The sequence below is a fragment of the Artemia sp. Qi Xiang Cuo genome, chromosome 12 (assembly GCF_049724085.1).
Source record: "Artemia sp. Qi Xiang Cuo chromosome 12, ASM4972408v1, whole genome shotgun sequence".
NCBI lineage: Eukaryota > Metazoa > Arthropoda > Branchiopoda > Anostraca > Artemiidae > Artemia > Artemia sp. Qi Xiang Cuo.
The window spans coordinates 40,735,273-40,759,609 of NC_142805.1; the positions used below are offsets into that span (position 1 = coordinate 40,735,273).

Genomic DNA, 24,337 nt, shown 5'->3' on the forward strand with positions numbered 1-24,337 from the left:
ACCAATAATAATAGATATATCAAAAGAATTGGTTCTTTATGCTGATTCAAAACATATAAAGTTCATTAAGTTGTTACTCATCCAAAGCTACGAGCTTAAGAATATTTACTTGATTCTTGAAAAAAAGGGGGAAAACATCCCCAAAGAGTCAAGCAATCTTGATGAAAATCACATCATTTCATTAGAATTCCAAGGATTCCTCATTATCGAACATCAGGCTATATTTCACTGACAGAATAATTGAATATAGAGCTAGCATGGGGGGTCATATGCCCAAAGCTATGTTCCACGCATAATTGCAACATTTCCTGAAGTAACTGGTATGTTTTATTTGCTTGTTTCAAATAAATAAGCTCAGTTTATATTAGATTCATTCTTCCAAACTTTTTTCAACTGTGAAAAAACAGTCTGGGCCTAGGATATTCTACTTTTAAGATCTTCACTACAACGACCGTCTTTACTAATAATACTACCTAAGTGAAGCTGTCCACTCGATCGATCTTCTTGTTACCCAGCGTCACCTCTTCATCTTCACTTATTCCTATTCTTAGCGACTCAATCTTCTTGACATTAATTTTCAAACCTTAATTAATTTTCAAAAATCAATTTTAAAACCTATTCTAGCACCCTGAACTCGCAAAACCTCTAAAAGTTCATTCATTTTGCTCACACTTTCATCTAGGATGCTTAAATCATCAGCATAATCTAAGTTAAGGAGAGTTTTTCCTCTCCATTTGATTCCATGGTCTCCCATTGCCTATGCTGTGTCGCTTAGGACAAAGTCCATCGAGATGATCCACATAAATGGGGATACAACGCAACCCTGCTTAACTCCTGATTTAATACGAAACCAGCTACTAGCCTCATGTCCTATCATAACCGCAGCAATTTTGTTCTTGTGCATAGCACTAATCACTTATTCTTATCGCCTTTCTTATGAAGGGATTTAATTAAAAGTTTCCAGAAATCGCTAGGTACTTCCACTTCTTCAAAAACCATATTCATAGTCTTCAGTAACTCATCTCTAACTTTACAACCACAATGTTTAAAAAACTCACCACACTATTAGCACCTAGAGACTTAGTATTTTTTCAAGCCTTTTTGTACTGTCTCTGATTCTTCCTCACAAAATAAATCTTCCTTGACATCCAAAGTGTTACAAACTTTTTCATTCTTCTCTATATCTTTTCCTGTAAATCTATCCTGGTTTAGCACATTCTCAAAATGTTCAGTCCATATTAACTCTTTCCTTATCACTAACTGTGCCCCCGTTCCTATCATTAACTGGGACAACTACAGATTGACTATTCCCTCTCAATTTAGTAACGTGCCAGTACAATATTTTACTATTATGTCGCCTGGCTCAATCTACCAGATCTTCAACAATTTTATCCATGGCCTCTTCACACCTCCTTAATTTACATTTTAATGCTTTCTCCTTTGTCTTCACATTCCTCTTGTATTCATACGATCCATCACTCAAATAATTCTTGTGCAGGCTCTACCTCCTCTCTATTCAACATAAAGCATTTTCTATAATATTCCTAGCTGCGTTTCTAACTTTCTTCCGTAAGATACCATCAGCGACTTCACAAACTACTTCCTAAAATTATTCAATACATCTTCTACATTGTCAAATTTTAAAATCTTCAGTTTAATATCCAACTGTTCCCGGAAAATTTTCGTTAACGTATGGGCCATTTTATGACAAAATATTGTATTGGTTATAACTAGCTCGTTATACCTACAGAACTGCAGCAGTCTGTAACCATTACTGTTTTCTTTTCCTACATCATATTTACCTAGACTAGAATACCATCTATCCTATTTCTACCGACCTGAGCATTAAAATCCCCTAATAAAGAATACCAAATTTCTACATGGGACCCTGTCTAAATAAATAAAAATAAATAAATAACGATTTCATTTTCAGACGCCATAAAAACGGTCATGCCCATCAGCGGTAGTTTTTGCCATAATAAGACACTAAACATATAAAACATGAAAATCACATCCATAGCCATCGTCATGCAAAATATACATTGATTCAAAATATCACAGATTCAAACTAAATATAGTCGAACAGAGTCAAACGAATAAAACAAATAAAAGAATAATGAACCAAAGAAAATAAATATATTCAATTATTGACGAGTGGGTGCAGAATTAAAAATCTTGACGAACAAGTGAACAAAACTACTTGCGTAACGCATATGCCGTGCTGGTACCGACTAAATATTTGGTACCGGTTGAGCTACATTTCGCCGGAGCCTTTGGCACGAAGGGAGTTTCTCAGGGGGGAGGATTCCACGAAGCCGCGGATTTTACAAAATACCGACACTAAACATAAAACACAATTCATCACGACGTGTCGAAAGAGTTTTAAGTGAAAGTTCTTCCAAAAGGGAGCAATAAGGGACTTTGTGAGATTTAGACACTACCAGAAGAGCTCGGTATTGGATCCTTTCCAGGCAGTCCTTCTGGTCCAAAGTCAGGCCGTAATGCCAAACGGGACAAGCATATTCTACCAGCGGTCTGACAAATGTAAGAAAAATATGCAATAGGAGGGAGGTTGGGACAACCTGACGAGAAAGGAGTTTTAAAAGAAAGGATACCCAGGTTTGCCCGTTTGATCATCTCCTGTGTCTGTTTATCCCACTTAAGGTCATGTCTAAGATAAATTCGTAAGAATTTGATATCTATGATGCCTGAAACATTCTGGAAAGCAAGGGATGGACTGTCCCTCAGAAAAGAGAAAGTTAATACGAGCGATTTTTCACGATTGACGATCATTTTGCCCTCCTCAGCTTGGCATGAAAAACACGCATTATTCTGTCTGCATCACTTGAAACACTCTTTTCACCTAACCTCCAGTACGGATAGGTCATCAACGAACTTAAAACGATTCGACTCATCATTTGCCGACTCATTAACCATAACCAAAAAAAGTAGAGGGCCTAAAATTGTTCCCTGGGGATCAGAATAGGCTGATTTATACTTAGATTGTTTTTATTTCTACCTGACAGAACATTTGCAACTATTTCTATCAAATATACATCAACATTAAAATTTGTCAATATCTTGTGGATAAGGGTTCTATGGCAGATCAGGTCAAATGCTTTCTTTAGGTTAATCGCGATGAGGTTGACCCAGCGTTCCAGTTCATCTAGATGCTTTAAAATGTTACCTAGCAAACTAACTAAGTAAGGGCTTGTCGAACTCTTGGGAATATTACCGCATTGTTGAGGGTCAATTTTATGCAGAATAAAAGTTTTCAGCCACCCAGCAATGAAACTTTCAGAAATCCTGCTAAAAATCGATGTCATCGTAATAGGCCGAACACCAGTAAAACCACAGGGGGCTCCTTTTTTGGGGATAGGGGTTACGAATCCCTTTTTCCAATTTCGCGGATACTGGCCTGACATTGTAATCTTGTTGAGTTTTAAAGTTAACGGAGCACTCAAAGATTCAGGAAAAGCCTTAACGAGCTCAACAGGAAAAGCCTTAATGAGGTTTATTTGCATAAACCCTGGGCCATATGATCCCAGGGTCTTAAGCTGGGTATAATTTATACAAGCACTAAATAATTTTTTTTATTCGCTGAACTATTCCTTCCCTTGAGCTTGCAACTATTTATTCGTTTACATATAAGCAAAAATGAATATTTTTTTAAACTTACAATTTGACTTGAAAACTACAAACGAATCTGGTGAATCTGGACCTGGCTCTGCCTGGATGAACCTTGACTTATTCTAACAGACCATACCCAGCAAAATATGTCAATTCGCATAAAAAATGCTCATAATATGGTATATCTCAATACTCCCAGTTATTTCACGATTTTTTTTTTTTTTTTTTTTTTTTTATCATGGCTCCCTGAATATAAAAAATCTTTTCTAGTAAAGAAATCTAGTCTAAGTTCAAAGCTGTACGATGCCATTAATGAAACAGTGGAGATGCTTTTTTTGTAACTATATATAAGCAAACAAGCAAGGAAACCAAGTATGGAGAATAATAGCCTACTAATTTCAACCTTACATTTTCTTCCCAACACCCAACTAATGGTCCTCGTCCTGTTTTTTCTGACTTGAATTTGCTTGGATCTTCATGAGCTTTGTAATCTCCTGAAGCAATAGGATCATTTGCTATATCGATTTTGATTACTTCTCTTTGTTTCAGAAGATCACTGGTCAACAAATGAACCTACATAAAAGAAAAAACTTTCAAAGTGGATAAATTAAGGCCTAGCAATTGAACAGCAATTATTGATTATAGTGGTGAATTTTTATAACATATATTTTCAGCATTACGCCAGGAAAAAACATCAGAAAAAAAGAAGAAATAATTAAGAAAGAAACCAGTAACAAAAAGTAGAGAAATTCAGAGAAGACATGCTCAGCATGGAAATCAAGAAGAGATAGAAAAATAGAATTTTACTTACGCGCGAGGAATATAAGCATTAAGAAGATTCCTAAATATAGTTTTAAAAGAGGAAAAAAGACATAACAATTGAGATATAGCTTCAAAGAGAAATCACCTGAAAAATAGATATTTTTTTGCGTCAGACGATGTAAGTTTAGATATGATAAACTGCCGAGAAGAATATCGCAGCGATGAGGTACTTTGCGTGGCGAAGACAGGCTAAACAGAGACTGGGCAAGCGGTAGAGTTCCTAGGTGTACGGAATAATCCAACTTAGGATTTTTTTGCAACAATTGGTACCTTGCAGGAACCAGTGGCTAGTTTTTTCCCCTAGGTAAGAATTAGTGAAATTTTAGCGTGAACAGAGAGGTTGAAGGGGCAGCACATCCACCCCCTCACACACAGGAGACTTTCTGTTTTAAAGTTACATTTTACGCTGGTTTAGAAAGAAAACTTTCTTATTTAATCGAACTTCAAATAACAAAACATACTATAAATGAAAAAAAAATTGCTTTTACCAAATTAAGTTAGGTCTTGACAAACTCTGCATACTCTCTCAAGCTCCGACTCTCAAATATTAATGTTCTCTTTGTACTAATGTGCGGGTCAGGGCATGGAGACTTCCAGAACAGCTCGAGAAACCAATACAAGGTTTTGAAAATAACTACCTCTAGCACAACCTGGGAATATACTAGTCTGATAGAATTATGAGCACCTTCTTACACGAAAAAGTCAATCAATTAGTGACAGTTCAGAAAATTCAGAGTGGTAGATGGTGTTATTGGGCGGCATACTCTTTATGGGCGATGGTAGACTCCCCCATAATTTCCTGTTCTGCCACCTCCCCGTATTAGACGTGAACGGCATAAAGCGATACTTGGCCGATGCTCTGATAAGCATGCTGTACTGGGGGAACACCTTTGGACAGGGCCGTATCCAGGATTATTTTTCGAGGGTTTTACTAAAAAAATGTTTTTTTTTGGGGGGGGATACGGCCCCCGGAATACGGCCTTGCCTTTGGAAGACCTGTGGCCGCAAGCTCTTCAGAGGTCGTTGTGGAGATGCATCGTTGCTGCATTATCCGCCAGCCAACGTAGGAGGAATAAAATCTAAGCAAGCAAGCATAACCAAAAGCAGTTTTAATTTTTACACAGACAGTATTCTTATAACTTGTAGTCGATCATAGATTCAGCACATTCATAGAATGAGCAAATTCAAGGCGTTTTTCCATCTTTCCAATTACTCCTAAAACTGCTTATAGAAACGTGAAAACATAAATATTGACCTGAAAAAATTCGCTGTTGACAATTTACAGAAACAGGCGATCTGGCGTGAAATTAAGAGATTGAATCATACAAAACAATCATACAACGTATCCACTATTTTCACGTTTTGAACGAAAAATTTATCAGCAACGTTTTTTTTTATGGATAAATTCACCAACAACTGTTAAGAATAATTTTTTGTAGGTTCGAGAACGTATATTATCAAAATAAAAAGCAAATATAAACCCAATGATAGCGAACAAATACCACTTACGTTATGCTGATGTCCACGATCTGGAGCATGAAGTGTTTCAACACAAATAATGAAATTTTCCTTCATATATCCAGGATTCTAAAAAGCGGCAGGCAAAAGAAATCACACCAATTAGTCAACTCAAGCTACACAATTAATGTTAACTAATGTTAGTTATACTAGTTAAGTCAAGATATACAGCTTTAAATCACACATGGAAAAGGCAAATGAAAGAACTTCAATTAATAGTTATAATATACAAATTTTTTGCGAAATTTTTAAAAAACAATGCTTATGAGCCAGAAAATTACCCCCCAATTTCATTGAAAATTATATTTGTATTACTACAGGCCAGACCTTGCTCCATTTCAGTGCCGCATTGATTTCTATTAGTCATTATTTCCCCCACCATTACCACAGTTTACGCAGTCTTTACTTTAAATTGACATGAGAACAAAAACGAACTATCAAAATTAAATAGAAAAGAATATGCATTTTTTTTTAGTTCTGCCCAAATTACACAATATATCGTAAAGTACGAAATTTTTTACATAGATTATGGAGTTGCTGAGAATAATGAGGAAAAGCAAATAAGTTGACCCAACTCATTTTTTGGGGGAGGGGGAGGGGTGTCAAAACTCACGAGGCTTTTATTGGAGTATTCTCCACACATAGGCGGAACCATCCCCTCCCCTCCCTCCATGACTTCCCTGAGGAAAACTAAGATGTAAAAAAGAATCTCATGACGACGTTGAGCTAAAACAGGTTCAATTGATAAATTAAGATGGTGAGTTAAGATCCAGTGAAAATCTTTAATTTAAAGCACCAAATATTTATACCTCTTTGAACCAATGCTATTTAACGCAAATAATCTTGCATAATTACACCCACGCACATATGAGAAAACCGATTCTTACTCATTAAAAAAGACAGAGATTTAAATAAAAAAAGTTGCCTCGCCCAAAATGTTTTTCTTGTAGGTTAATCTCCAAAACATGCTTAAGAACCAATTTAAAATTTAAGGGTATTTAAAAAAGCATGACTTCGAGCAAATCATATTTAAACCTTTGTTTCCTAAGGGCAATTTCTTGATCTTTTGTTTCCTAAGGACAATTTCTTGATCCTTTTGTCAATATAGTTTCTTTTTCAATACATTCACAATCCACTGAAAGTCTTCTAATTTTGAGCTTTGAGGCGTTGACAATACAAGGAAGAAAACTGAATTTATTCAATTACAAAATGGGAAATTCTAAACAGAAGACTTAAAATGGCCTCTAGGGTTTCAAGTCAGTTCCAGACAACAAATTTTCTTTTTCCAATCCTTGCTTTTAAGTTCTATATATTAGTAAAGCAAAAAAAAAAAAACAACTTTCATTCGCCTTTTCGAGTTGAGAAAAGTAGCCCTTAGCCTGAAATAAATTCTTAACTCACGAACATTATCTAACTCGCCAAATCCAGGGGCATGAAGTGTTTCCACAACTAATCTGAAATTGCTTTTCATATATCCAGGGTTCTGAAAGTGTCAACAAATTGGTCAATATTATCGAAACAGTGTAGTAAATTATATATTATACAAGAGTCACAGCGTATTTTTGTGTACTTGGATGCTATAACTATTTTTCTTTTTAAAGAAATTTTAATTGGCATTGGAAAAACTTTTGAAACATAATCTCTAAGGTACTAAATAGGTCCCTTGACAAGAACAAAGGCGGCACTTCTGGAACTTGAAACGGTAAACCTATCTGCCGCTTGAATATTTGGCAAAATTCATTTGGGCAACATTCATCTTGGTGGAATATTTCTTTTCTGAACTAGGTATAATAATAATAACAAAGTAATAACCATTCAATATTCTTTATAAATATAGTATCAAATGACATTGTTCTTTTTTTTATTAGTGTTCAGTTAGAAAAAACGAGTCTTTCGTCAAAATTATTGACTCCTAAAATATGACCTTTCGAATATCGAAAAGGGCCCCTTCATGAGGACAACCGTAGTGTTTTCAAAACTTGAAACGACAAACATGGAATTTTCAATAAAAACGATGTATATTTTATCGGAATTTTTTTTTTAAAATACCCAAATGAAACGTCAAAAGATTGCAAAGCTTAAAACTGGCTGGCGAATCGAAAAAATTAAAAACTCGAATCAAAAACGTTTAAATTGACTTAAACACTTCCGAAAAAAATTCAGCTATAATCTATCTCGTTTTTCATATAGAATCCAAAAATGTTACTTTTTTGCGAAATTTTAGACATAGCCATGGTCATAGCAAATGAATATATCTTCAAAACATTTTAAGCGTCAGATTTCACAAAAAATATGCAGCGACTTTTGAAGCATCCTGCTGTATACAAGACAACTTGACGGCTAACTATTAAAATGAACTATACCCATTAAAGAAAGCTTTTCGGAGTGTCCATGATTGAAAAAAAAAACAAAAAAAACAAAAAAAAAACAACAAAGAAATAAAAACAATAGGATTTACGCAAAACCCATTGCTTTGATAAATGATCTTAGATTTATAACCGACAGTAAGAGGTTTTACTCATAGTGAGTTAACTTTGAAAGAGTGTTAAAAAGCTGATATTCGGATACGTTTTCTTTTTATTTTCGCTTTTTAATTAAATACTGATAACTCCAAATGAATTTTCTATTACTGTTTCAAACTACAATAGCTAAAAAAGGAGGTTAAGAACTAAATATAAGCGGAATATTTTCCTTAATCCATAGTAGCCTACCAAGGAAACGAGCCTCCCGCGATGAAAATAAATTTATTGTAACTATTTTAAGTATTTGTGGAGTCATTCGTATGAAAAATGTTTTCCCACAACTAAGGGCCTAAACGGATTTCCCCAAAGTCTGAACCTTCTAGATCGTATTTTCTCTCCAGGAAATGGTAGTGTACCAAATTTGAGAACAAAATATAGTACCATTTTCAAGGAAAAGTAACCTCCGGTTGATTCAGAAACTAACCTCCGGTTGATTGAAAAAAATACACCAAGTTAAGTAAAAATATTTTAATATATACATCTTACAACTACATCTTTGCACTATTTTTCGACATAGTCTCCATAACGATTGAGGCACTTATCGTATCTCTTCAGAAGCTTTGAAATTGCTTCTGCATAAAAATCACCCGCTTGTGCCTTGAGCCAGCCTGTGACCGCATCTTTGAGCTCTTCGTCGTCATCAAACCGCTGGGACCAGAGCCATTTCTTCATATGCATGAAGAGGTGATAATCGCTTGGCGCCAGATCTGGGCTGTAAGGTGGATGGTTAAAAACGTCCCACTTGAAGGACTCAAGAAGGGCTGTTGTTCTGCGAGCAGAGTGAGGACGGGCGTTATCGTGGAAAAAAACGATACCAGAAGTCAGCATACCACGGCGTTTGTTCTGTATAGCCCGTCGTAATGTTTTTAGTGTTTCACAGTACACGTCTTGATTAATGGTCGTCCCACGTTCCATGAATTCAACCAACAACACCCCTTTGGCATCCCAAAACACCGTTGCCATCTGTTTTCTGGCACAAAAATCTTGCCGGGCTTTTTTTGGTTTGGTTGGCGAATCTGAATGTGCCCACATCTTTGACTGTTCTTTTGTCTCAGGGTTCACATACTTAATCCAGGTTTCGTCACCAGTCACGATTCTGTTTAACAATGGTTCTCCTTCATCCTCATAACGTGACAGAAAGTCTAATGCAGAGGCCATTCTTTGAGTTTTGTGGTGGTCGGTAAGAATTTTGGGCACCCATCGTGCACAGAACTTATGGTAACTCAATCTTGCTGTCACTATCTTGTACAAAAGATTCTTAGAAATCTGTGGAAAATCAGTAGACAACTCCACCATTGTGAAACGTCGATTTTCACGAACTTTTGCATCAACTGTCTGAACGAGTTCGTCAGCCACCAAGGATGGTCTACCACTCCTCTCTTCCTCATGAACGTTTTCTCGTCCACTTTTAATTAAGCGTACCCATTCACGGACAACTCCTTCACTCATAACTTTTGGTCTGTACACGGCACAAAGCTCACAATGAATAGCTGCTTCAGAGTATCCTTTGGCTGTAAAAAAAACCTTATAACAGCACGCACTTCACATTTGGCGGGATTTTCTATTGAAGCACACATTTCAAACTACCACAATAACTACACTAGCGCAGGTACGATGTTCACTCGACTACGGCTTGATGCCGACTGACCTGCTGAGCGCGTGAATGCACAGATGGCGCGCTACTCCCCCCACTACACGCACTGTGACCAATCGGAGGTTAGTTTCTGAATTGCCCTCGTATATATATATATATATATATATATATATATATATATATATATATATATATATATATATATATATACATATATATATATATATATATATATATATATATATATATATATATATATATATATATATATATATATATATATATATATATATATATATATATATCCTGGGTGGGGATCAAAGAGACTCCTCTTTGATCCCCACCCAGGCTCAAAGCTTCTGCTATGGTCATTTCCATGGAAATCTCCAAAGAGTTTCTTTTTAAAATAGCTTTCAAGCATAGGTAGGGGTATTTAGCCTTTTTTGCTGTTCTTCAAAGATTTGAAAAAAGTGTTATAATATTCCAAATGTTACATTTGTTATATTTGTTCATATTTTTGGTAACCATTTGCGGAGTGATCAAATTTTTTAAACCATTGTAGATACTTAAGACCGTTGCAACATCTAGTACCCTGAGGTCTTAAGACTGTCAAAGACTCCTCCTTGAACCTCCCAAATTGAAAGCTTTTATTATGACCTGGCCTTTTAATGTAACTTGGGCACTGGACAAAGGGCGCCATTGTAGCTCGAGCGCGACGTTAGGTGGTGATGTTGATATTACTTTCGTCACACCAATTCGTTTTAGTGTGAATCTACCTGGTACATATGAATGAATATTTTCAAAGTAAACCTGCTTCATCAATAAGAAAAAAAAAACGGATTGAACGCATATGTCCCTTTCCCTTCGGACGAAAAAACCGTGCGAGCGCTGTATCAAGTATAACTCACGACAATCTTGTTCATTTTTGTCAACTTTTTGGCATCCCTGCTTTCAATAAAAAAAGAATCAAGGTACTATCTTTTAAATGTAATAACTCCCTATGCCCCCCCCCTCTGCATACCATCTTGATAGGATACCGCCTCTGCTTTAATAATTAAATAATTAACTTACTGGCACCCCTGCTTTCCGAAAAAATCGAGGTATTATCATTTAAATTTGATAGCTCACTATCCCCCCCCCCGGGATACCACCGTGATAGGATGCCGTTTCTGCTTTAAATTTAAAAAAAAAAAACTTTGGGATCCCTGCTTTCAATAAAAAAAAAATTCGAGATATTAGCATTTAAATGTAACACCTCCCTACCCCCCCCCCCTGGATACCACCTTGATAGGATACCGTCTCAGCTTTCACTAGAGAAATAGTTTACTTAATAATTAACCAGGCCACTGTATGGTTCAAACAAACACGCAAAATAGCGTTAAACAGCTTAGTGTTCCTTGGAAAAAAAAAAAAAATTGAGGGTATGAGTAAAGGGGTACAAATACAACAACAAAATTATTCAGATATATTATTCAGATAATTATTCAGAAATTATTCAGATATACCTCAAATTATTGGAATACTGAGTCATAGATTCGCCGTGGCATTCAATAAGATCCAAAGAATCTAATTAAAAGGGAGCATACACAAAAGCCAAATTACGACAGTAGCCTATGAAAAATTGCAAAATACCCAATACGATGAACAAGGCCCAATGGGGGGCCCTGGGTCTTTCAAAATATTTCAATGGATTCTCAGGGAATTCGATATCATTTTCTTCTGTCTCCACTATAAGTGAAAAAAAATATCTTTTTGGCATCCCTGCTTTCAATAAAAAAATGAGGTATTATCATTTAAAACTGATAGCCCCCTATCCCCCCCCCCCCTCTCTAGGCAATACTTTACAATTTATTTATGAATCATATTTTTTGGGTAAATTCCGGTTCCATCTTTAATTCCCCAACCTTGTACATAGCTTTGACTATAGCTAACTTTTTTCTTAATATAAGTTTTTTTTTTTTTTTGGGGGGGGGGGGTAAAAATTTTTCAGAAAGAATATTGTATTTTCTATCAGGGTTCAACAATTGAGTATCAAACATTAAGAAAATCTTATCTAAAAACAGAAAAAAAAATCTGCAAATTTACAATTCAGCTGTAGAAACAATCTGTCAGTTGTCAATTTCAAAATCCAACTGAAGGCTGAAACTGTATAGTAGTAAATGCGTTCTATAATTCTATTCAACTTGAAAATAAAATTCTTGACTATGAATGATGTAAGAAATAGCGATTAGGAAACTGCATTCGAAATGACAAACTCATTTCATAAAGACGATTCTTTTTTTGTCAACATATGAAGAACTGTGTATATTACAATATTTGCAATTGCATATTGCATCTTTCTGGTTTTTATGCAAAGTAACAAAAGAGACGACAATTAATGAACAAGAGAGTAGTGAAGAATTATGGTATGCAAAGTAATATTTGGCAGGGAAAGTCACAGGTGATAAATCGCAAGGGGTGGCACCGTGATTGCGTGATTTTCGGGGATTCGGGGAACCAAATTTTTTTTCGGGGTGAAGCATAGATTTTTGGGAAAATATCCGACAATTCAGGGATAGTGCAAGCCCTGCTTGATTTCTTATCAGGCAAATCGAAATACTAAACCACACGAGAAGAAAAAGCTCTGACTTTGCGGTTGACGCAACAAAGAATTGCAGCAAAATTAATTTGAAGTCGCCCGAACGCCACCACCTCTGCCGGCGGTGGCGCGCCTGCGGCACGCCGGCGGCGGCACGACACTTCGGCGGCGTTCGACTGGGCCTCTCGTCGGCGGCGTTCGGTCGATCTGTCGGCGCGGCACCGGGGTCTAAATGTAACGATTAATGTTTCACTGACTGTAGGTACCCTCCCATTCAATTTAGAAGAATGTGGAGATTTTAGCATGGAAGGTGAGTGGGGTTTAGAAGTAGTGGATGCCGTTAAAAATCCATCTTCTCTGTCTCTTTCGCTCAAAATTACTTGTCCTATAAGTTTCAAGCATATGGGTGGTCGTAGAAAGGAAACACGCCTCTGAAAATCATCACTTTCTGTGTACCATTGGCCCAAGGTACTTGCCCCGTGAATTTCAGACTTATCCAGGCTTGAATTTACCAATAGGCCCTCTAGGCCCGGGCGTAGGGGCGCACAATGCAAAGGTGCGCAATAAATTATCACTGAGGGATTTTTTTCTTAATAAAAACTGGAAAGATGGAAAACTGGAAAGAATTATCGTCAAAGTGCCAGGTGCACTCGCTGCTTAGTCACAGAAAATGGGCTCAATAACAGGCCAACATCCCTTGGACCGCATATAGATTGTCAGATTACTCTCAATAATGAAGGTTGATAGTTTGGTATCACCTCTCTCTTTCATAGCTTTTGATTCGAGAATTGCCTTCTATTAAGTACTTCTGCTATCCTTAAATTTTCGAGCATTTCCCCGAAAATCTCACAAATACGTAGCGACAAAAAATGCTTGGGCCTAAAGCGTCAAAGCTTTAAATCCGGTCCTAAGCTTATCAGTAGAAAAAAAAGTATGTCTACCTCTCTGCTGAAAAATCGGTGATGGGAGGAGGGTTTTAGATGGACCAAGGGCCTATTTTGTTCCTCTGATCATACAGATAAAAATCTTGCGGTGATGGGAGAGGCGTCTTCGAGAGCCACAGACCCAGTTAATTCCTGAAGTCACACACGTTGAAAACGATTGCACGCTTTCAGTTCAAACAAGGCACAGCATGCCTACATTTTGACTTTAAAGTTGGAGATCAGAGGAAGGTCTTGAAGGGGCAACTCTCCCAATTTGGTTCTCAAATAGTACAGATTAAAAACCTTTGACAATTCCTTGTAAAAAAAATGAGTAACATTCCGACCACTCTGCTAAATATTGGCCATTGCAAGGAGTGAAAGGATGAAAGAGTTTAGGGGCCCAGTTTGTTCCTCCATCAATACGGATGATATTCCTAGAAAGAGATTCCGCTCCAAAAAAGGTACAACACGTCTAACTTTCTACTAAAAAGTTAGAGATGAGGGGGGAATGTTAAAAAGGGCCATAGGCCCTCATTGGTCTGCTAGTCCTACAAATTAAAAATTATTTGTATGATTGTGGAAAAAAGGGGACAACATGCCCACCTTTCTATTAATTAATAAAAAAAAAAATTTCCACAAAATAAGTTTTTCAAAGAAAAGTAAAGAACTCCATTAAACAAAAAATGATCAAAAGTAAAATCAAATAATCTACCAAGCTCGAAATTACCACAAATCAGCATTGATAAATAAATGAAACCCAAAACGAACAGAAATTACAATAAATAACCGAGTCAAACTCAAAACGAGCAGAAATTAACATAAGTTGGGCGCAAAACCCCTATGCCTTCCCAAGACCAGAACAAAATTTGGACTTTACTGAAAAAATATAAATGTTTTTACTTTTATAACTTTAATAAATCAAATAATTTTAACATTTTGATTACTAAATATCAGTATATGTATATTAAACTGACATGCACATTCATTCATTGCACATTCATTTCCTTATCTACTTGCGTTAAGCATCTTGGTTTTCCAATAGGTGTGGAATCGACAAGGGCACTCCTCATTGCATGTCTCGGTGATAAACTAAAGAAGACGTTTGGCTGCCAGCCCGCTGTAAAGTCTGATGAAGAAGCCGCATTCTTACCCATATGTATACGCTTCAGCTATGCCGCGTGTCCTCACATGACAATTTTGGAATATGTTTCAGCAACCGATAAGAAAACTATCCGGTCCGTATACTTTTGTCTTACGAAGTTTCTTTCGTGTAGAAACAAATGTGGTAGAGAAAAAACGTCTAGTCTCAGCTTACAAATTAACTGAGTCACTACTAGCCGTTGAGCAGCGTTCGGGTTCGCTTTCTATTTAAACTGGATAATTTGAAAGGCCTCCATCCTGTTACTTGAAAGTAGATGATTTATAGGTTGTTCTTTTGAATGTTACTTGTATTATTCGTACATTCTATTCTTCGCAATTGTATGGTCTTTTCTGTGCGTGCGTTTATTCTTTCATCTCCTGTCTTTTTACTCTATTTTGCACCCTTGTGTGTGTGTTGTTGTTTTTTTTTTTGGGGGGGGGGGTTAAAAACAATATCGAATGATTGATTGAATAGCGTTGCGTTGCGTGTCCCATGTAGTATATATGTATATGTTTTTTTTAATGCAACGGATTGTCTTAGAAACTTGGGGAAAGACTCAATCGATCGAAAATTAAAATTTCCAGTGCCTTTTCCAAAAACTGAAATCGGTCAAAGGCCAACTAATAATCGTGTGCCCCGGAGACCACGCAGTCCCATGCGGTATCAGATCAAGTTTCAGAATAATTTTTTCAATCAGAACAGTGAAAGACTTACTGATATCAAAGCCATGTGCGAATCTTGGACCTTGTATGGCTACAGGGTCTAAAAAGGGGCATTTGAGTCCTTTATCGCCTCCTCCTATCCACCACCAACTTCGCAAATAGAGGAATGTTCTATCTATGTTGACGCACAATCATTCAGGAATTATTTACGGAATGATCCTAAATGCTTAAACTCTAACCATCAAAAACCCTTAAGACCGCTAAACAACATTCCTAAATTCACAAATAGTAATAGATTTCATCAAAATTAATACTTAAGGGTTCAAGAACTCGTTGATTACAAGCATGAGGCTAATACCGAAATACCGAAATTCAACATCAAAACAACAATCTGTTTGCGGATTATTGCAATATCGACTTCTAATATCAAAAATGAGTTGTATGTGCTTCAAAATGGTGGATGTGTTATAAGCTGCTGAAAATCACACATATTCTATTAAGTTTTATCTATATGATTAGATGATTGAATTCTGCACATTAAAAACATATTTCATTTCATCAACACCACAACAATCTGTAAGGCCGCAATGGGGCTGTCCCAAATCAGAACACATTAAGTACATATTTCGACAAATGGTGTTTGATTTCACGGTATTTAAGGATTACTGACCTTCTTAATTGCAAATCTTGGCATTTGAGGTTTCTGAGATTTGTATTACAAATCCGAAACCAATAATGCAAAAATGAAGCATAAAACCAAAACATGAGGTATACAGCAAACAGTATTTAATTTTCACCAAAGTTGATCTTTTGAGATCTTTCATGGATTTTCGAGGTTGCAAACTCCAAATCTAAAACTGAAACTGTACTAGGGAAATCCAAGACAAAAAACACGTAAAAGATAAGTTTCAAAAAATAGCGTTTGATTTTCACTAAATTGATATTTAAGGACTTTTGTGGTTTTAGATTACAAATTTGAGGCTAATAATGCAATATATTGGTTCAGAATCAAAATAACTTAAGTGCATGTGTCACAAACTGTGTTAATCTCAATCAAAGTTAGGCTCTTTCCCCAGATTTGAGGGCCTCAAATTAGACGAATAGCGCATTAAAGCAAAGGATTTATAGATGCTTCACAGTCAATGGCATCGCTTTACGTCTCTCATGTATTGTATATTTTTTTCCAAAGACATGGTTGCAGAAATGCTACATTTGAATGTTTTCTTCCTTTTAAACCACTTTCCTTCCAAATATATTCAGAAATGATTTGGCTGAACAATATTTAAGGAATCTATTTAGTGTTGACAAATATCAAATGATGTTATAGTCTCTTTAGGTATTAAGGGATTACCACTCTTATTTCTGTTATAATTTTCATTATTTATAAGTTTGATTTATTCGTTCATAGCAATTATTGGCCGTTTTACGTTTGGCATTATATACGAGATTATATCTGCTCGTTTCAGTTTTAAATTTTCCATCTACTTTTCATGGAAACATCAGTTTCACAAATTTAGTTCTTAGGAAGAATGAACCAAGTCGATATGAGTACTTGAGTGTTGAGTTTTTAGAAAGAATGAATGAAGTCGATATGAGTAATTGAAATTACAATAGGAACTAACATTGATGGCACCGGATTTTAGGCAGCCCGGCGTCTTCAACAGTGTTTAAACACTGATTACCCTAATGATGCTTTGACTCCTCCTCCCCCCCCTCAAGGATTACATTATCTGATGTGCACCCAATGTTAGAACCTGTGGCCATCTATGTTTGAGATGCAAATGTAAATGGTTTCGTTCAGCCGAGAATTTCCTAATAATTTTTATGTTACGGTTTTGTGTTTGCTAATTAAAAACTCACCTACAAAAAAAAGTAATCCGTGTAGTTACTCACTAGGATCCCTTCTCTTAGCTCAGTCAAAATTCAAGGTAGATTAGCGTAGCTTCCAAAAAAGCAAACGCGGTAAAGGTTCATGCGCTCATCTAATATTTGGGTCTAAGCACTCTTTTTTTAAAAATTACTAAACCGGTAAATTCCGATTAAAATCGTTATTGGAGGCAAATTTAATTTTAATGTAGATATTTTCTGTAGTAAAAGAGAGTTAGTTACATATCAAGCAGGTTATAAGCACGGCAAACTGGGTAAATAAGGATAAGGTCGTTTTAAAGTAAATCCCTATTTTAAAATAGTTACATTCATTTGAAATTTTTTTCGGGTCGTGTGTCTCTTATCTAACAAAGATGAAAGTTCTATCAGTGGTTTTTTAGTGCTAGTAATATTTTTAGCGTTTGAAATTATTGTCGTGTTGCGTATCAATGGCAAAGAAAACCCGAGCCATACAAAAATAATGGGTCAGTTCCTTCTACAAAAAGAATTCCGTCAACACGAGGGAGTGCCCATTTTTCATACTCGGTAAAAACACAACTCCACAAAAGAAAAAATGATATCAAATTTCTTTTGGGTATCTATTATCTATAGTTGAAAATTCGTGAGTCACCAATTTGAAAAAGCATTTACTATATAACAAATAACTCTTTACATTAATTTAATATGTGTTTATTCCATTTTGAAAAGGTTTAATTTGTTGTATACTCTCTCATTTTGTGACATGAAAAAAAAATGACCAGGAGAAAAAATTTGAAATAAAATGTATGAGCAGTGGAGCCCACTCACAACCTTTTAAGGAGAGAGCAGGGGGGGGGGCAAACTTTGGTAAGGAGGGATAAATCTCTAAGGAGGGATTTCTTTCGATGAAAATAAAAAAATATATATAAAACCATGGAGTTGTAAATATCCCGCCCCCCTAAATTGGTGCCAACGTGCATGAGGGGACAAAGGCCCAATGTGACAAGTCTTTTATTTCTAATTTTGCTGCGTAGTTTGAAAAGAGGAATGTTGAAAGGAAACGTACCGTTAATACTGTTTTACAATAAGGGTAAGCATTCCATGCTTCTTCGTGTATCTCCAGAGAGCCTTTTGGAGCAAGCATTCGAATAAACGCAGGAACTTTGCTAAAAATATTTACGAATTACATCTACATCGCAAAAGCAATACAGTGATGAGAAACGAAACATACATAAAATGAGAAGATAAAAAGCGAGTATCTGCATTTTCTTAAACAAAAAAAAATTAGTCTTCATAAAAAAAATAATGATAGCGTTCAATAGCCTGGTAAAACATTGCCATTTATAACGGTAATGTAACACACGTATGCAGATGAGTATTTTTTATATATACAGAATTTTTTATTGTTATTTTGGTTTGCAAGTGATTTGCTTTGCTACTGATTTTGCAGTGTCCATTTTTTTTTAGTTTTGGCTGTTTATTACAACGTGTTACAACAAACAGAAAATATATTTATTAGGGTTCGATTGAAAGAAGTGTTTTCACAGATAATTGACGAGCACAATATTGCCTTTCCCTCCTGCAGACAAGAAAAGAAAAAAAATTCCGAAATAAAATTTTCAGGATAATCAATATAACTGAAAAAAACAAACAACTAGAATCAAAGTTTTGGCTGTTTATTATAACGTGTTACAACAAACAGAAAATATATTTATTAGGGTTCAATTGAAAGAAATGTTTTCACAGACATTGACGAGCACAATATTACCTTTCCCTCCTACAGATAAGAAAAGAAAAAATTTCCAAAATTAAAATTTTCGGGATAATCGATATAACTGAAAAAAAAAAACTAAAATAAAAAATCTACATATTCTGCTGGTCCTTTCTAGGGATGATGCTAAGGTCTTCACATTTGCAAGGAGATGAGGTCTTTTAAACTGATGGGTACTGAAAATATGGCCAAGATAGTTGGATTTCAAATTGTTTCATAACTTTATTGGCCGTCAAGAAACTTCTATTCCAAATTTCCTAAGAAGAGTTCTTTTGTAATCCAAAAATATTAGCGATTTTCTCAGTCAGCACAAAAAAAGACCTCGCAACCATTAAAAAAAGACATCGCTTCGCAGATTAATTACGCAAATTAACAGGATAGCCAGACGTGTCGCGATGGTAGTGTTCAAAGGGAAGAACTTAAGTGTCAATCCGAACTTTCATAAAAGAAAACCTGCCAACATATGAGCCAAGAGTGGGCTTGAAAAAGCTTATTTGGTGAAAATAAGCTCGTTTGTTGGTGCTTTGCGGATTAAAAATGATGAAGTTTTTAGATGAACCGAAATGAAAAACGACCCCTGTGTAGGACAAGAGCAAACCAGTCCCCCTTTACATTTTCCAAAATTGGTATTATCAAGAGGAAACATAGAGAAAAGTTTTTTTTTTAAACAGTTTTATCTACCAATGCACCGAAAAGTAAAAAATAAATTCATTACCTGGAATTTTTTTTAGGACTAAAAACGAAAGCGTGTGGTGATCACGACATATTCTACAAGGACGACTTTATATATCTTGGCCGTCTTTAAATTTTTTTTAATTCTTCAAGGTCGAAGGAAAAATCTTTTTTTTTTCGTTATTGAATTTGGATTTTACTGAGCGTTTCATTGAGTTTTATTTTATTTCACTCTTTTTATTCATTGGTAAATCTTGAAATCAATGTTCAGCCTTTATACTCCACGTTAACGATTCCTACATCCCACTGAATATTCTCGCTTTTAATATTTCATAATGAGACCATGTGTACTTCTCCTTCAATATACTTCCCTTCAACATCCAATGTTTTAGAGAAAGGGGTGATATGACAGATAAGGATATTAATTTTTTTTGCTAACTGGTCTTTTTTCAGACGAAAACTTAACTACAAAATGAATTCAGAGCTTTACGGCAGGTACTTAGGGAAGGGAAGCTTCGAAACCCCCTCTTCTCCCAACCACAAATGCCAAGATATTAACGATTTCGCCAATCATTTCCTGTAATTTCCTCTCAAATCACCTATTTCTAAGTTTTTTCTTCGAATTTGATACCCCCCCTTCCCTCTGAAGTGTTTCCCTCTTCTCCAAAATACGTTTATACATACGTCTCAGACTGAGTATATCCACACAAATTTTAGCAGAAAAACTAGGTTTCGCATCCCTTCCTAAGTCGTTTACCTCCAACACACACTCGAACCTTAGTGAAGGAAATTAGCCCAACAATTAGGTTAAAAAAACGTAAACTAAGACAAAAAACACGAGGATATACTGATCACCTTAAATAAAAACAAGATTTATGCTGCTGGACAATGTAAAAATATTTCGCCAGTTTCACCGACAAAGTTTTTTGTAAGCAGCACTTAGATTTTGCTCCTCCACCTTTGATTTTGTTTCAATTCCGGAGCTGTCAACCCCTCACATTCTTACAATGGTATGTCCCATAGAAGAATTCTTTCCAGAAAACATATATATATATATATATATATATATATATATATATATATATATATATATATATATATATATATATATATATATATATATATATATATATATATATATATATATATATATATATATATATATATATATATATATATATATATATATATATATATATATATATATATATATATATATATATATACATATATATATATATATGATGACACGTTCTTTAAAGGCTCACTGACGGCCTGCGGGTCTCTGTATAGGAGGAAACTATAAGTAGTGAAAGATATTTCCAAAGGTTTGGTTGAAGTTTTTGCTCAATGAGTCTTAAGAATCTCCAACGTAAGAGTTCCTAGTGCTTCATTAATATGTCGTACATTAATATGTAGTATGGAACTTATGTACTACATATTTGTATTAATTATTGGTCAGTGAAACCATATTGAGAAGTTTGAAAAGTAGCTCAAATCTATCCATTTAGTTTATAGCATTATATTTTATCACTTGAAACTATTTATAATTTGAAATCATATATATGTTTGCTGTTCGACATTATCATGTTATATCGGTGAATGTGGTTACTTTCAAAACGGGCCCGTAGAGAGAAAATTTCCACCAAAATTTTAATAGCTTCTTTTCTTTTTATTTGGCAAAATTTCGAGAGACATTCACATAAATATGGCCTCCAATAGAATCTTAAGATAAGACAAACATGATAAGATGAATCAGACAACAGAAGTATGTAAGCCCACCCGTCAGAAGATGAAAGTGCTCGTCGATTCTTGCTTACAAGGCACTCTCCATGATAAAGGAAGGTTAACCAACTCTGAAACTTAGAAGTCTGCGAGCACTTGGACTACAGAGTTCAACAGTTTAAAATCTCTTTGACTGTAAGGTGCTTCCCTAACGAATTTTAAGCGAATTTACACTTTCAAACAGAAGGTGGATTTGGCTTAGAAGTGATACATCAGAAAATACCCCTTTTGATTGAGCCAAAGTGCTCACCCCATGAGGTTCAAGCGAATCTGATCACCTTCACGTATAGGTTGGAGAAAGGGCTTATGCCTCTGAAAATTATTCTCAAGTCTCATTAACCCAATGTACTTGCAACATAAACTTCAAGCCCATCGATGAAAAATCATGCTATCCTTCTGATGAGACTTTGGTGCTCGAAGTTCTGTTGAAGGGCCTACAGGCCTCCAGAAGTGTGTCAGCCTTATGTTAAAAATCTGGCAAGGAGGCTAGGTGCAGGGGGGTTGGGTGCTCGGGACACACGTTACTTTATGTCATTAGTCATCCTGACTTAAAGTTCCTTGCAAGATTCCGGTCCAAACAAGGTGCACCAATCTTACTTTTCTACTAAAATTTTGGGGTAGGAGGAGCCGGGTTGGAGAGGCCATGGCCCCATTACAAGCTTTCATTTAGACATATTGGACATCCTTGCACCATTCTATTTAAGAAAGGGTGCACAATGCCTACTTCTGTGCTAAAAAGTAGGTGATGGGAGGGGTGAGATGAGCCACACTTAGATTTTACTTGTGATTTGCCAAGTCCACCATTTTCCATACCCGCATTGAGAACATTCCCCCGAATTTTCGCTACCCACTAAACCCGTTTCCCCAACTTAGCCTCCTCAACCGTCGCAACTTACTCACCGATTGATCCTGCTGCATAAAGGTTTCGAAGGAAGTTCACCCCTTTATCACGCAGCACCTCAACAAGTCTAAATTCTATTGTTTTACTCCATAAATGTTTTGATGTCTCAAATGCGATGTATTTTGATCCTTGTATTTTTTGCCTAAGACATTTCGGTTTTTTTCACTTGTTTTAAACTTGTGTGTTTTATTATTAATTCTCATAGACTCACTTTATACTAATAATTTAATTTTCATCTGTATATCGTTATATTCAAATTCGGCTTTCTTGTGATAGTAGTTTGTCAACAGACTATTATCTTATCTTCCATAAAACCCTGCCAAATTCAACACGCCAAGAGTCAGATCTATGAGCACACATGTTCTTTTGATCAGTAATCGCGGCAACATTTCGTTGTAGTCAGAACAAAATAGGAAATAGCACAGTAAAATGAAAGACCGCCCACCCAAAATCAAAACATAGGTAAAGATGTACCATAGATGAATACTGGCTCAACTATATCGTCTGGTGGTATCATTAAAAGCTCCTAATTTGTCTGAATCATGTAGACAACTTACAATTTGATATCATGTTCAATTCAACCTAGTAACTTCAAACTAAAACTGCACAAAACCTCTTTTTTTGCAGAGAATGTGTTTAAAATTTAAGCTCTCAATATAAAACAATATGTAACTGATATAACCCTCATTAATAATGTAGAACCGTTTTTATTATAAACAGTCCATGGTTTCTAAAAACAAAGCTGTAGCTCCAAAATAGTTAAGAATAGGAAAAAACAACTGAAGAACCATATAAGTATTCTTTTTTTGTTATAAAAAAAAGTTTTGCTCATTTAGCTAATACAGCAATTACCTTACTTCAATCACCGTTATTAACAAGCGGGCTTAACTAACTATGGCACACCGATTCTCAGTACTGAAAATTTACACTTTTTGAAATCCGATATTAAAAACTTTAAATTTAAAAGTTAAGCCAACTTGAGACGGTTATAGTTAGCCCAATCAAGTTGAAAAATTCAACATTTAAATTCATTTTTAAGTTACTGGAAAAGAAAGGAAAAAAAAATGTTAGATCTTAAAAGAGGTGAAATTTGTCGTCAAACGATTGTTTTTGCCTTAAAATAAAAATGGATATTCTATCATATGTAAACTTGTGAGGGGGGAGGGGGCTCATCAAAGTAAATTGGCTTGACGGACCACTCTGGAGAAATTGAAAAACAATTGCATAGAAATGAACCATTTTTTCTTACGACTCCTCCCAACGTAGGGGTCGGACCTCCGTTCAGCTATGAGAGTACATAACCCTTTCTTAAAGTTTTTTTTTCTTCAAGTAAATCAAGCATTTTATAAGCATAATGCTCTTGAAGCTACACTTCAAAAAAAAAAAAAAAAAAAAAAAAAAAGTTGAACGTTTCTACCTTGCTAAATGATAGACTTTATAGGTGTATTGTCCTTTAGAGTATTTTCCATCTAAAAGTGGGACATCATTAAAAGGTTCATTTTTTCGCACTTCGACACCTTCTCCACCACCTGTATTTTCTCTAGAGGTCTGTGCAACGGCGTAAAGTTGGCCTACTTGGTACTGAAAAGGAAAGAAAAGGCTTTAAGGTCAGGGGTGACAGGAACTGCGATGGATACTGGGGTACATACAGTTGCATGGCCTCTTCTCAGGATTAATTTCAAAAAAACTATTTCCACAAAAAGAACTTTTTCAAGGAAAAATAAAAAGCTACATTAAGCCTAAAACAATCAAAAATGAAAAATCACTATTAGTAAATAAATGAAACTCAAAATGAACAGAAATCACAATAATAATCAAGTCAAACTTAAGACGAACAGAAACTACCCCAAACAGGAGGAGGGATAACGCCCCCTGTGTCTTCTAATGACTAGAACCTCATTTGCGCTTAACTGAAAACAATTTTTATTTTGAGATGTGTGGTTTAATTGGTCACACATTAAAAAAACTGAAAA

General features: G+C 35.5%; 1 protein-coding gene across 2 annotated transcripts in view; it reads right to left on the bottom strand.

Moving 5' to 3' along the window:
- The window catches only part of vib (phosphatidylinositol transfer protein vib), a 60,184-nt gene that overhangs the window by 12,596 nt on the left and 23,251 nt on the right, over positions 1-24,337 (bottom strand). The window contains exons 3-6 of one of the 2 annotated variants that reach the window (XM_089098116.1): positions 23,782-23,945; positions 18,302-18,401; positions 5,962-6,039; positions 4,039-4,203 (exon numbers count right to left, since the gene is read on the bottom strand). In XM_089098116.1, coding sequence (XP_088954242.1) covers positions 4,039-4,203; positions 5,962-6,039; positions 18,302-18,401; positions 23,782-23,945 — 507 coding nt within the window. Of the gene's footprint in view, positions 1-4,038; positions 4,204-5,961; positions 6,040-7,375; positions 7,454-18,301; positions 18,402-23,781; positions 23,946-24,337 lie in introns of both variants that reach the window. The other variant, XM_089098117.1, reaches the window with a different exon arrangement.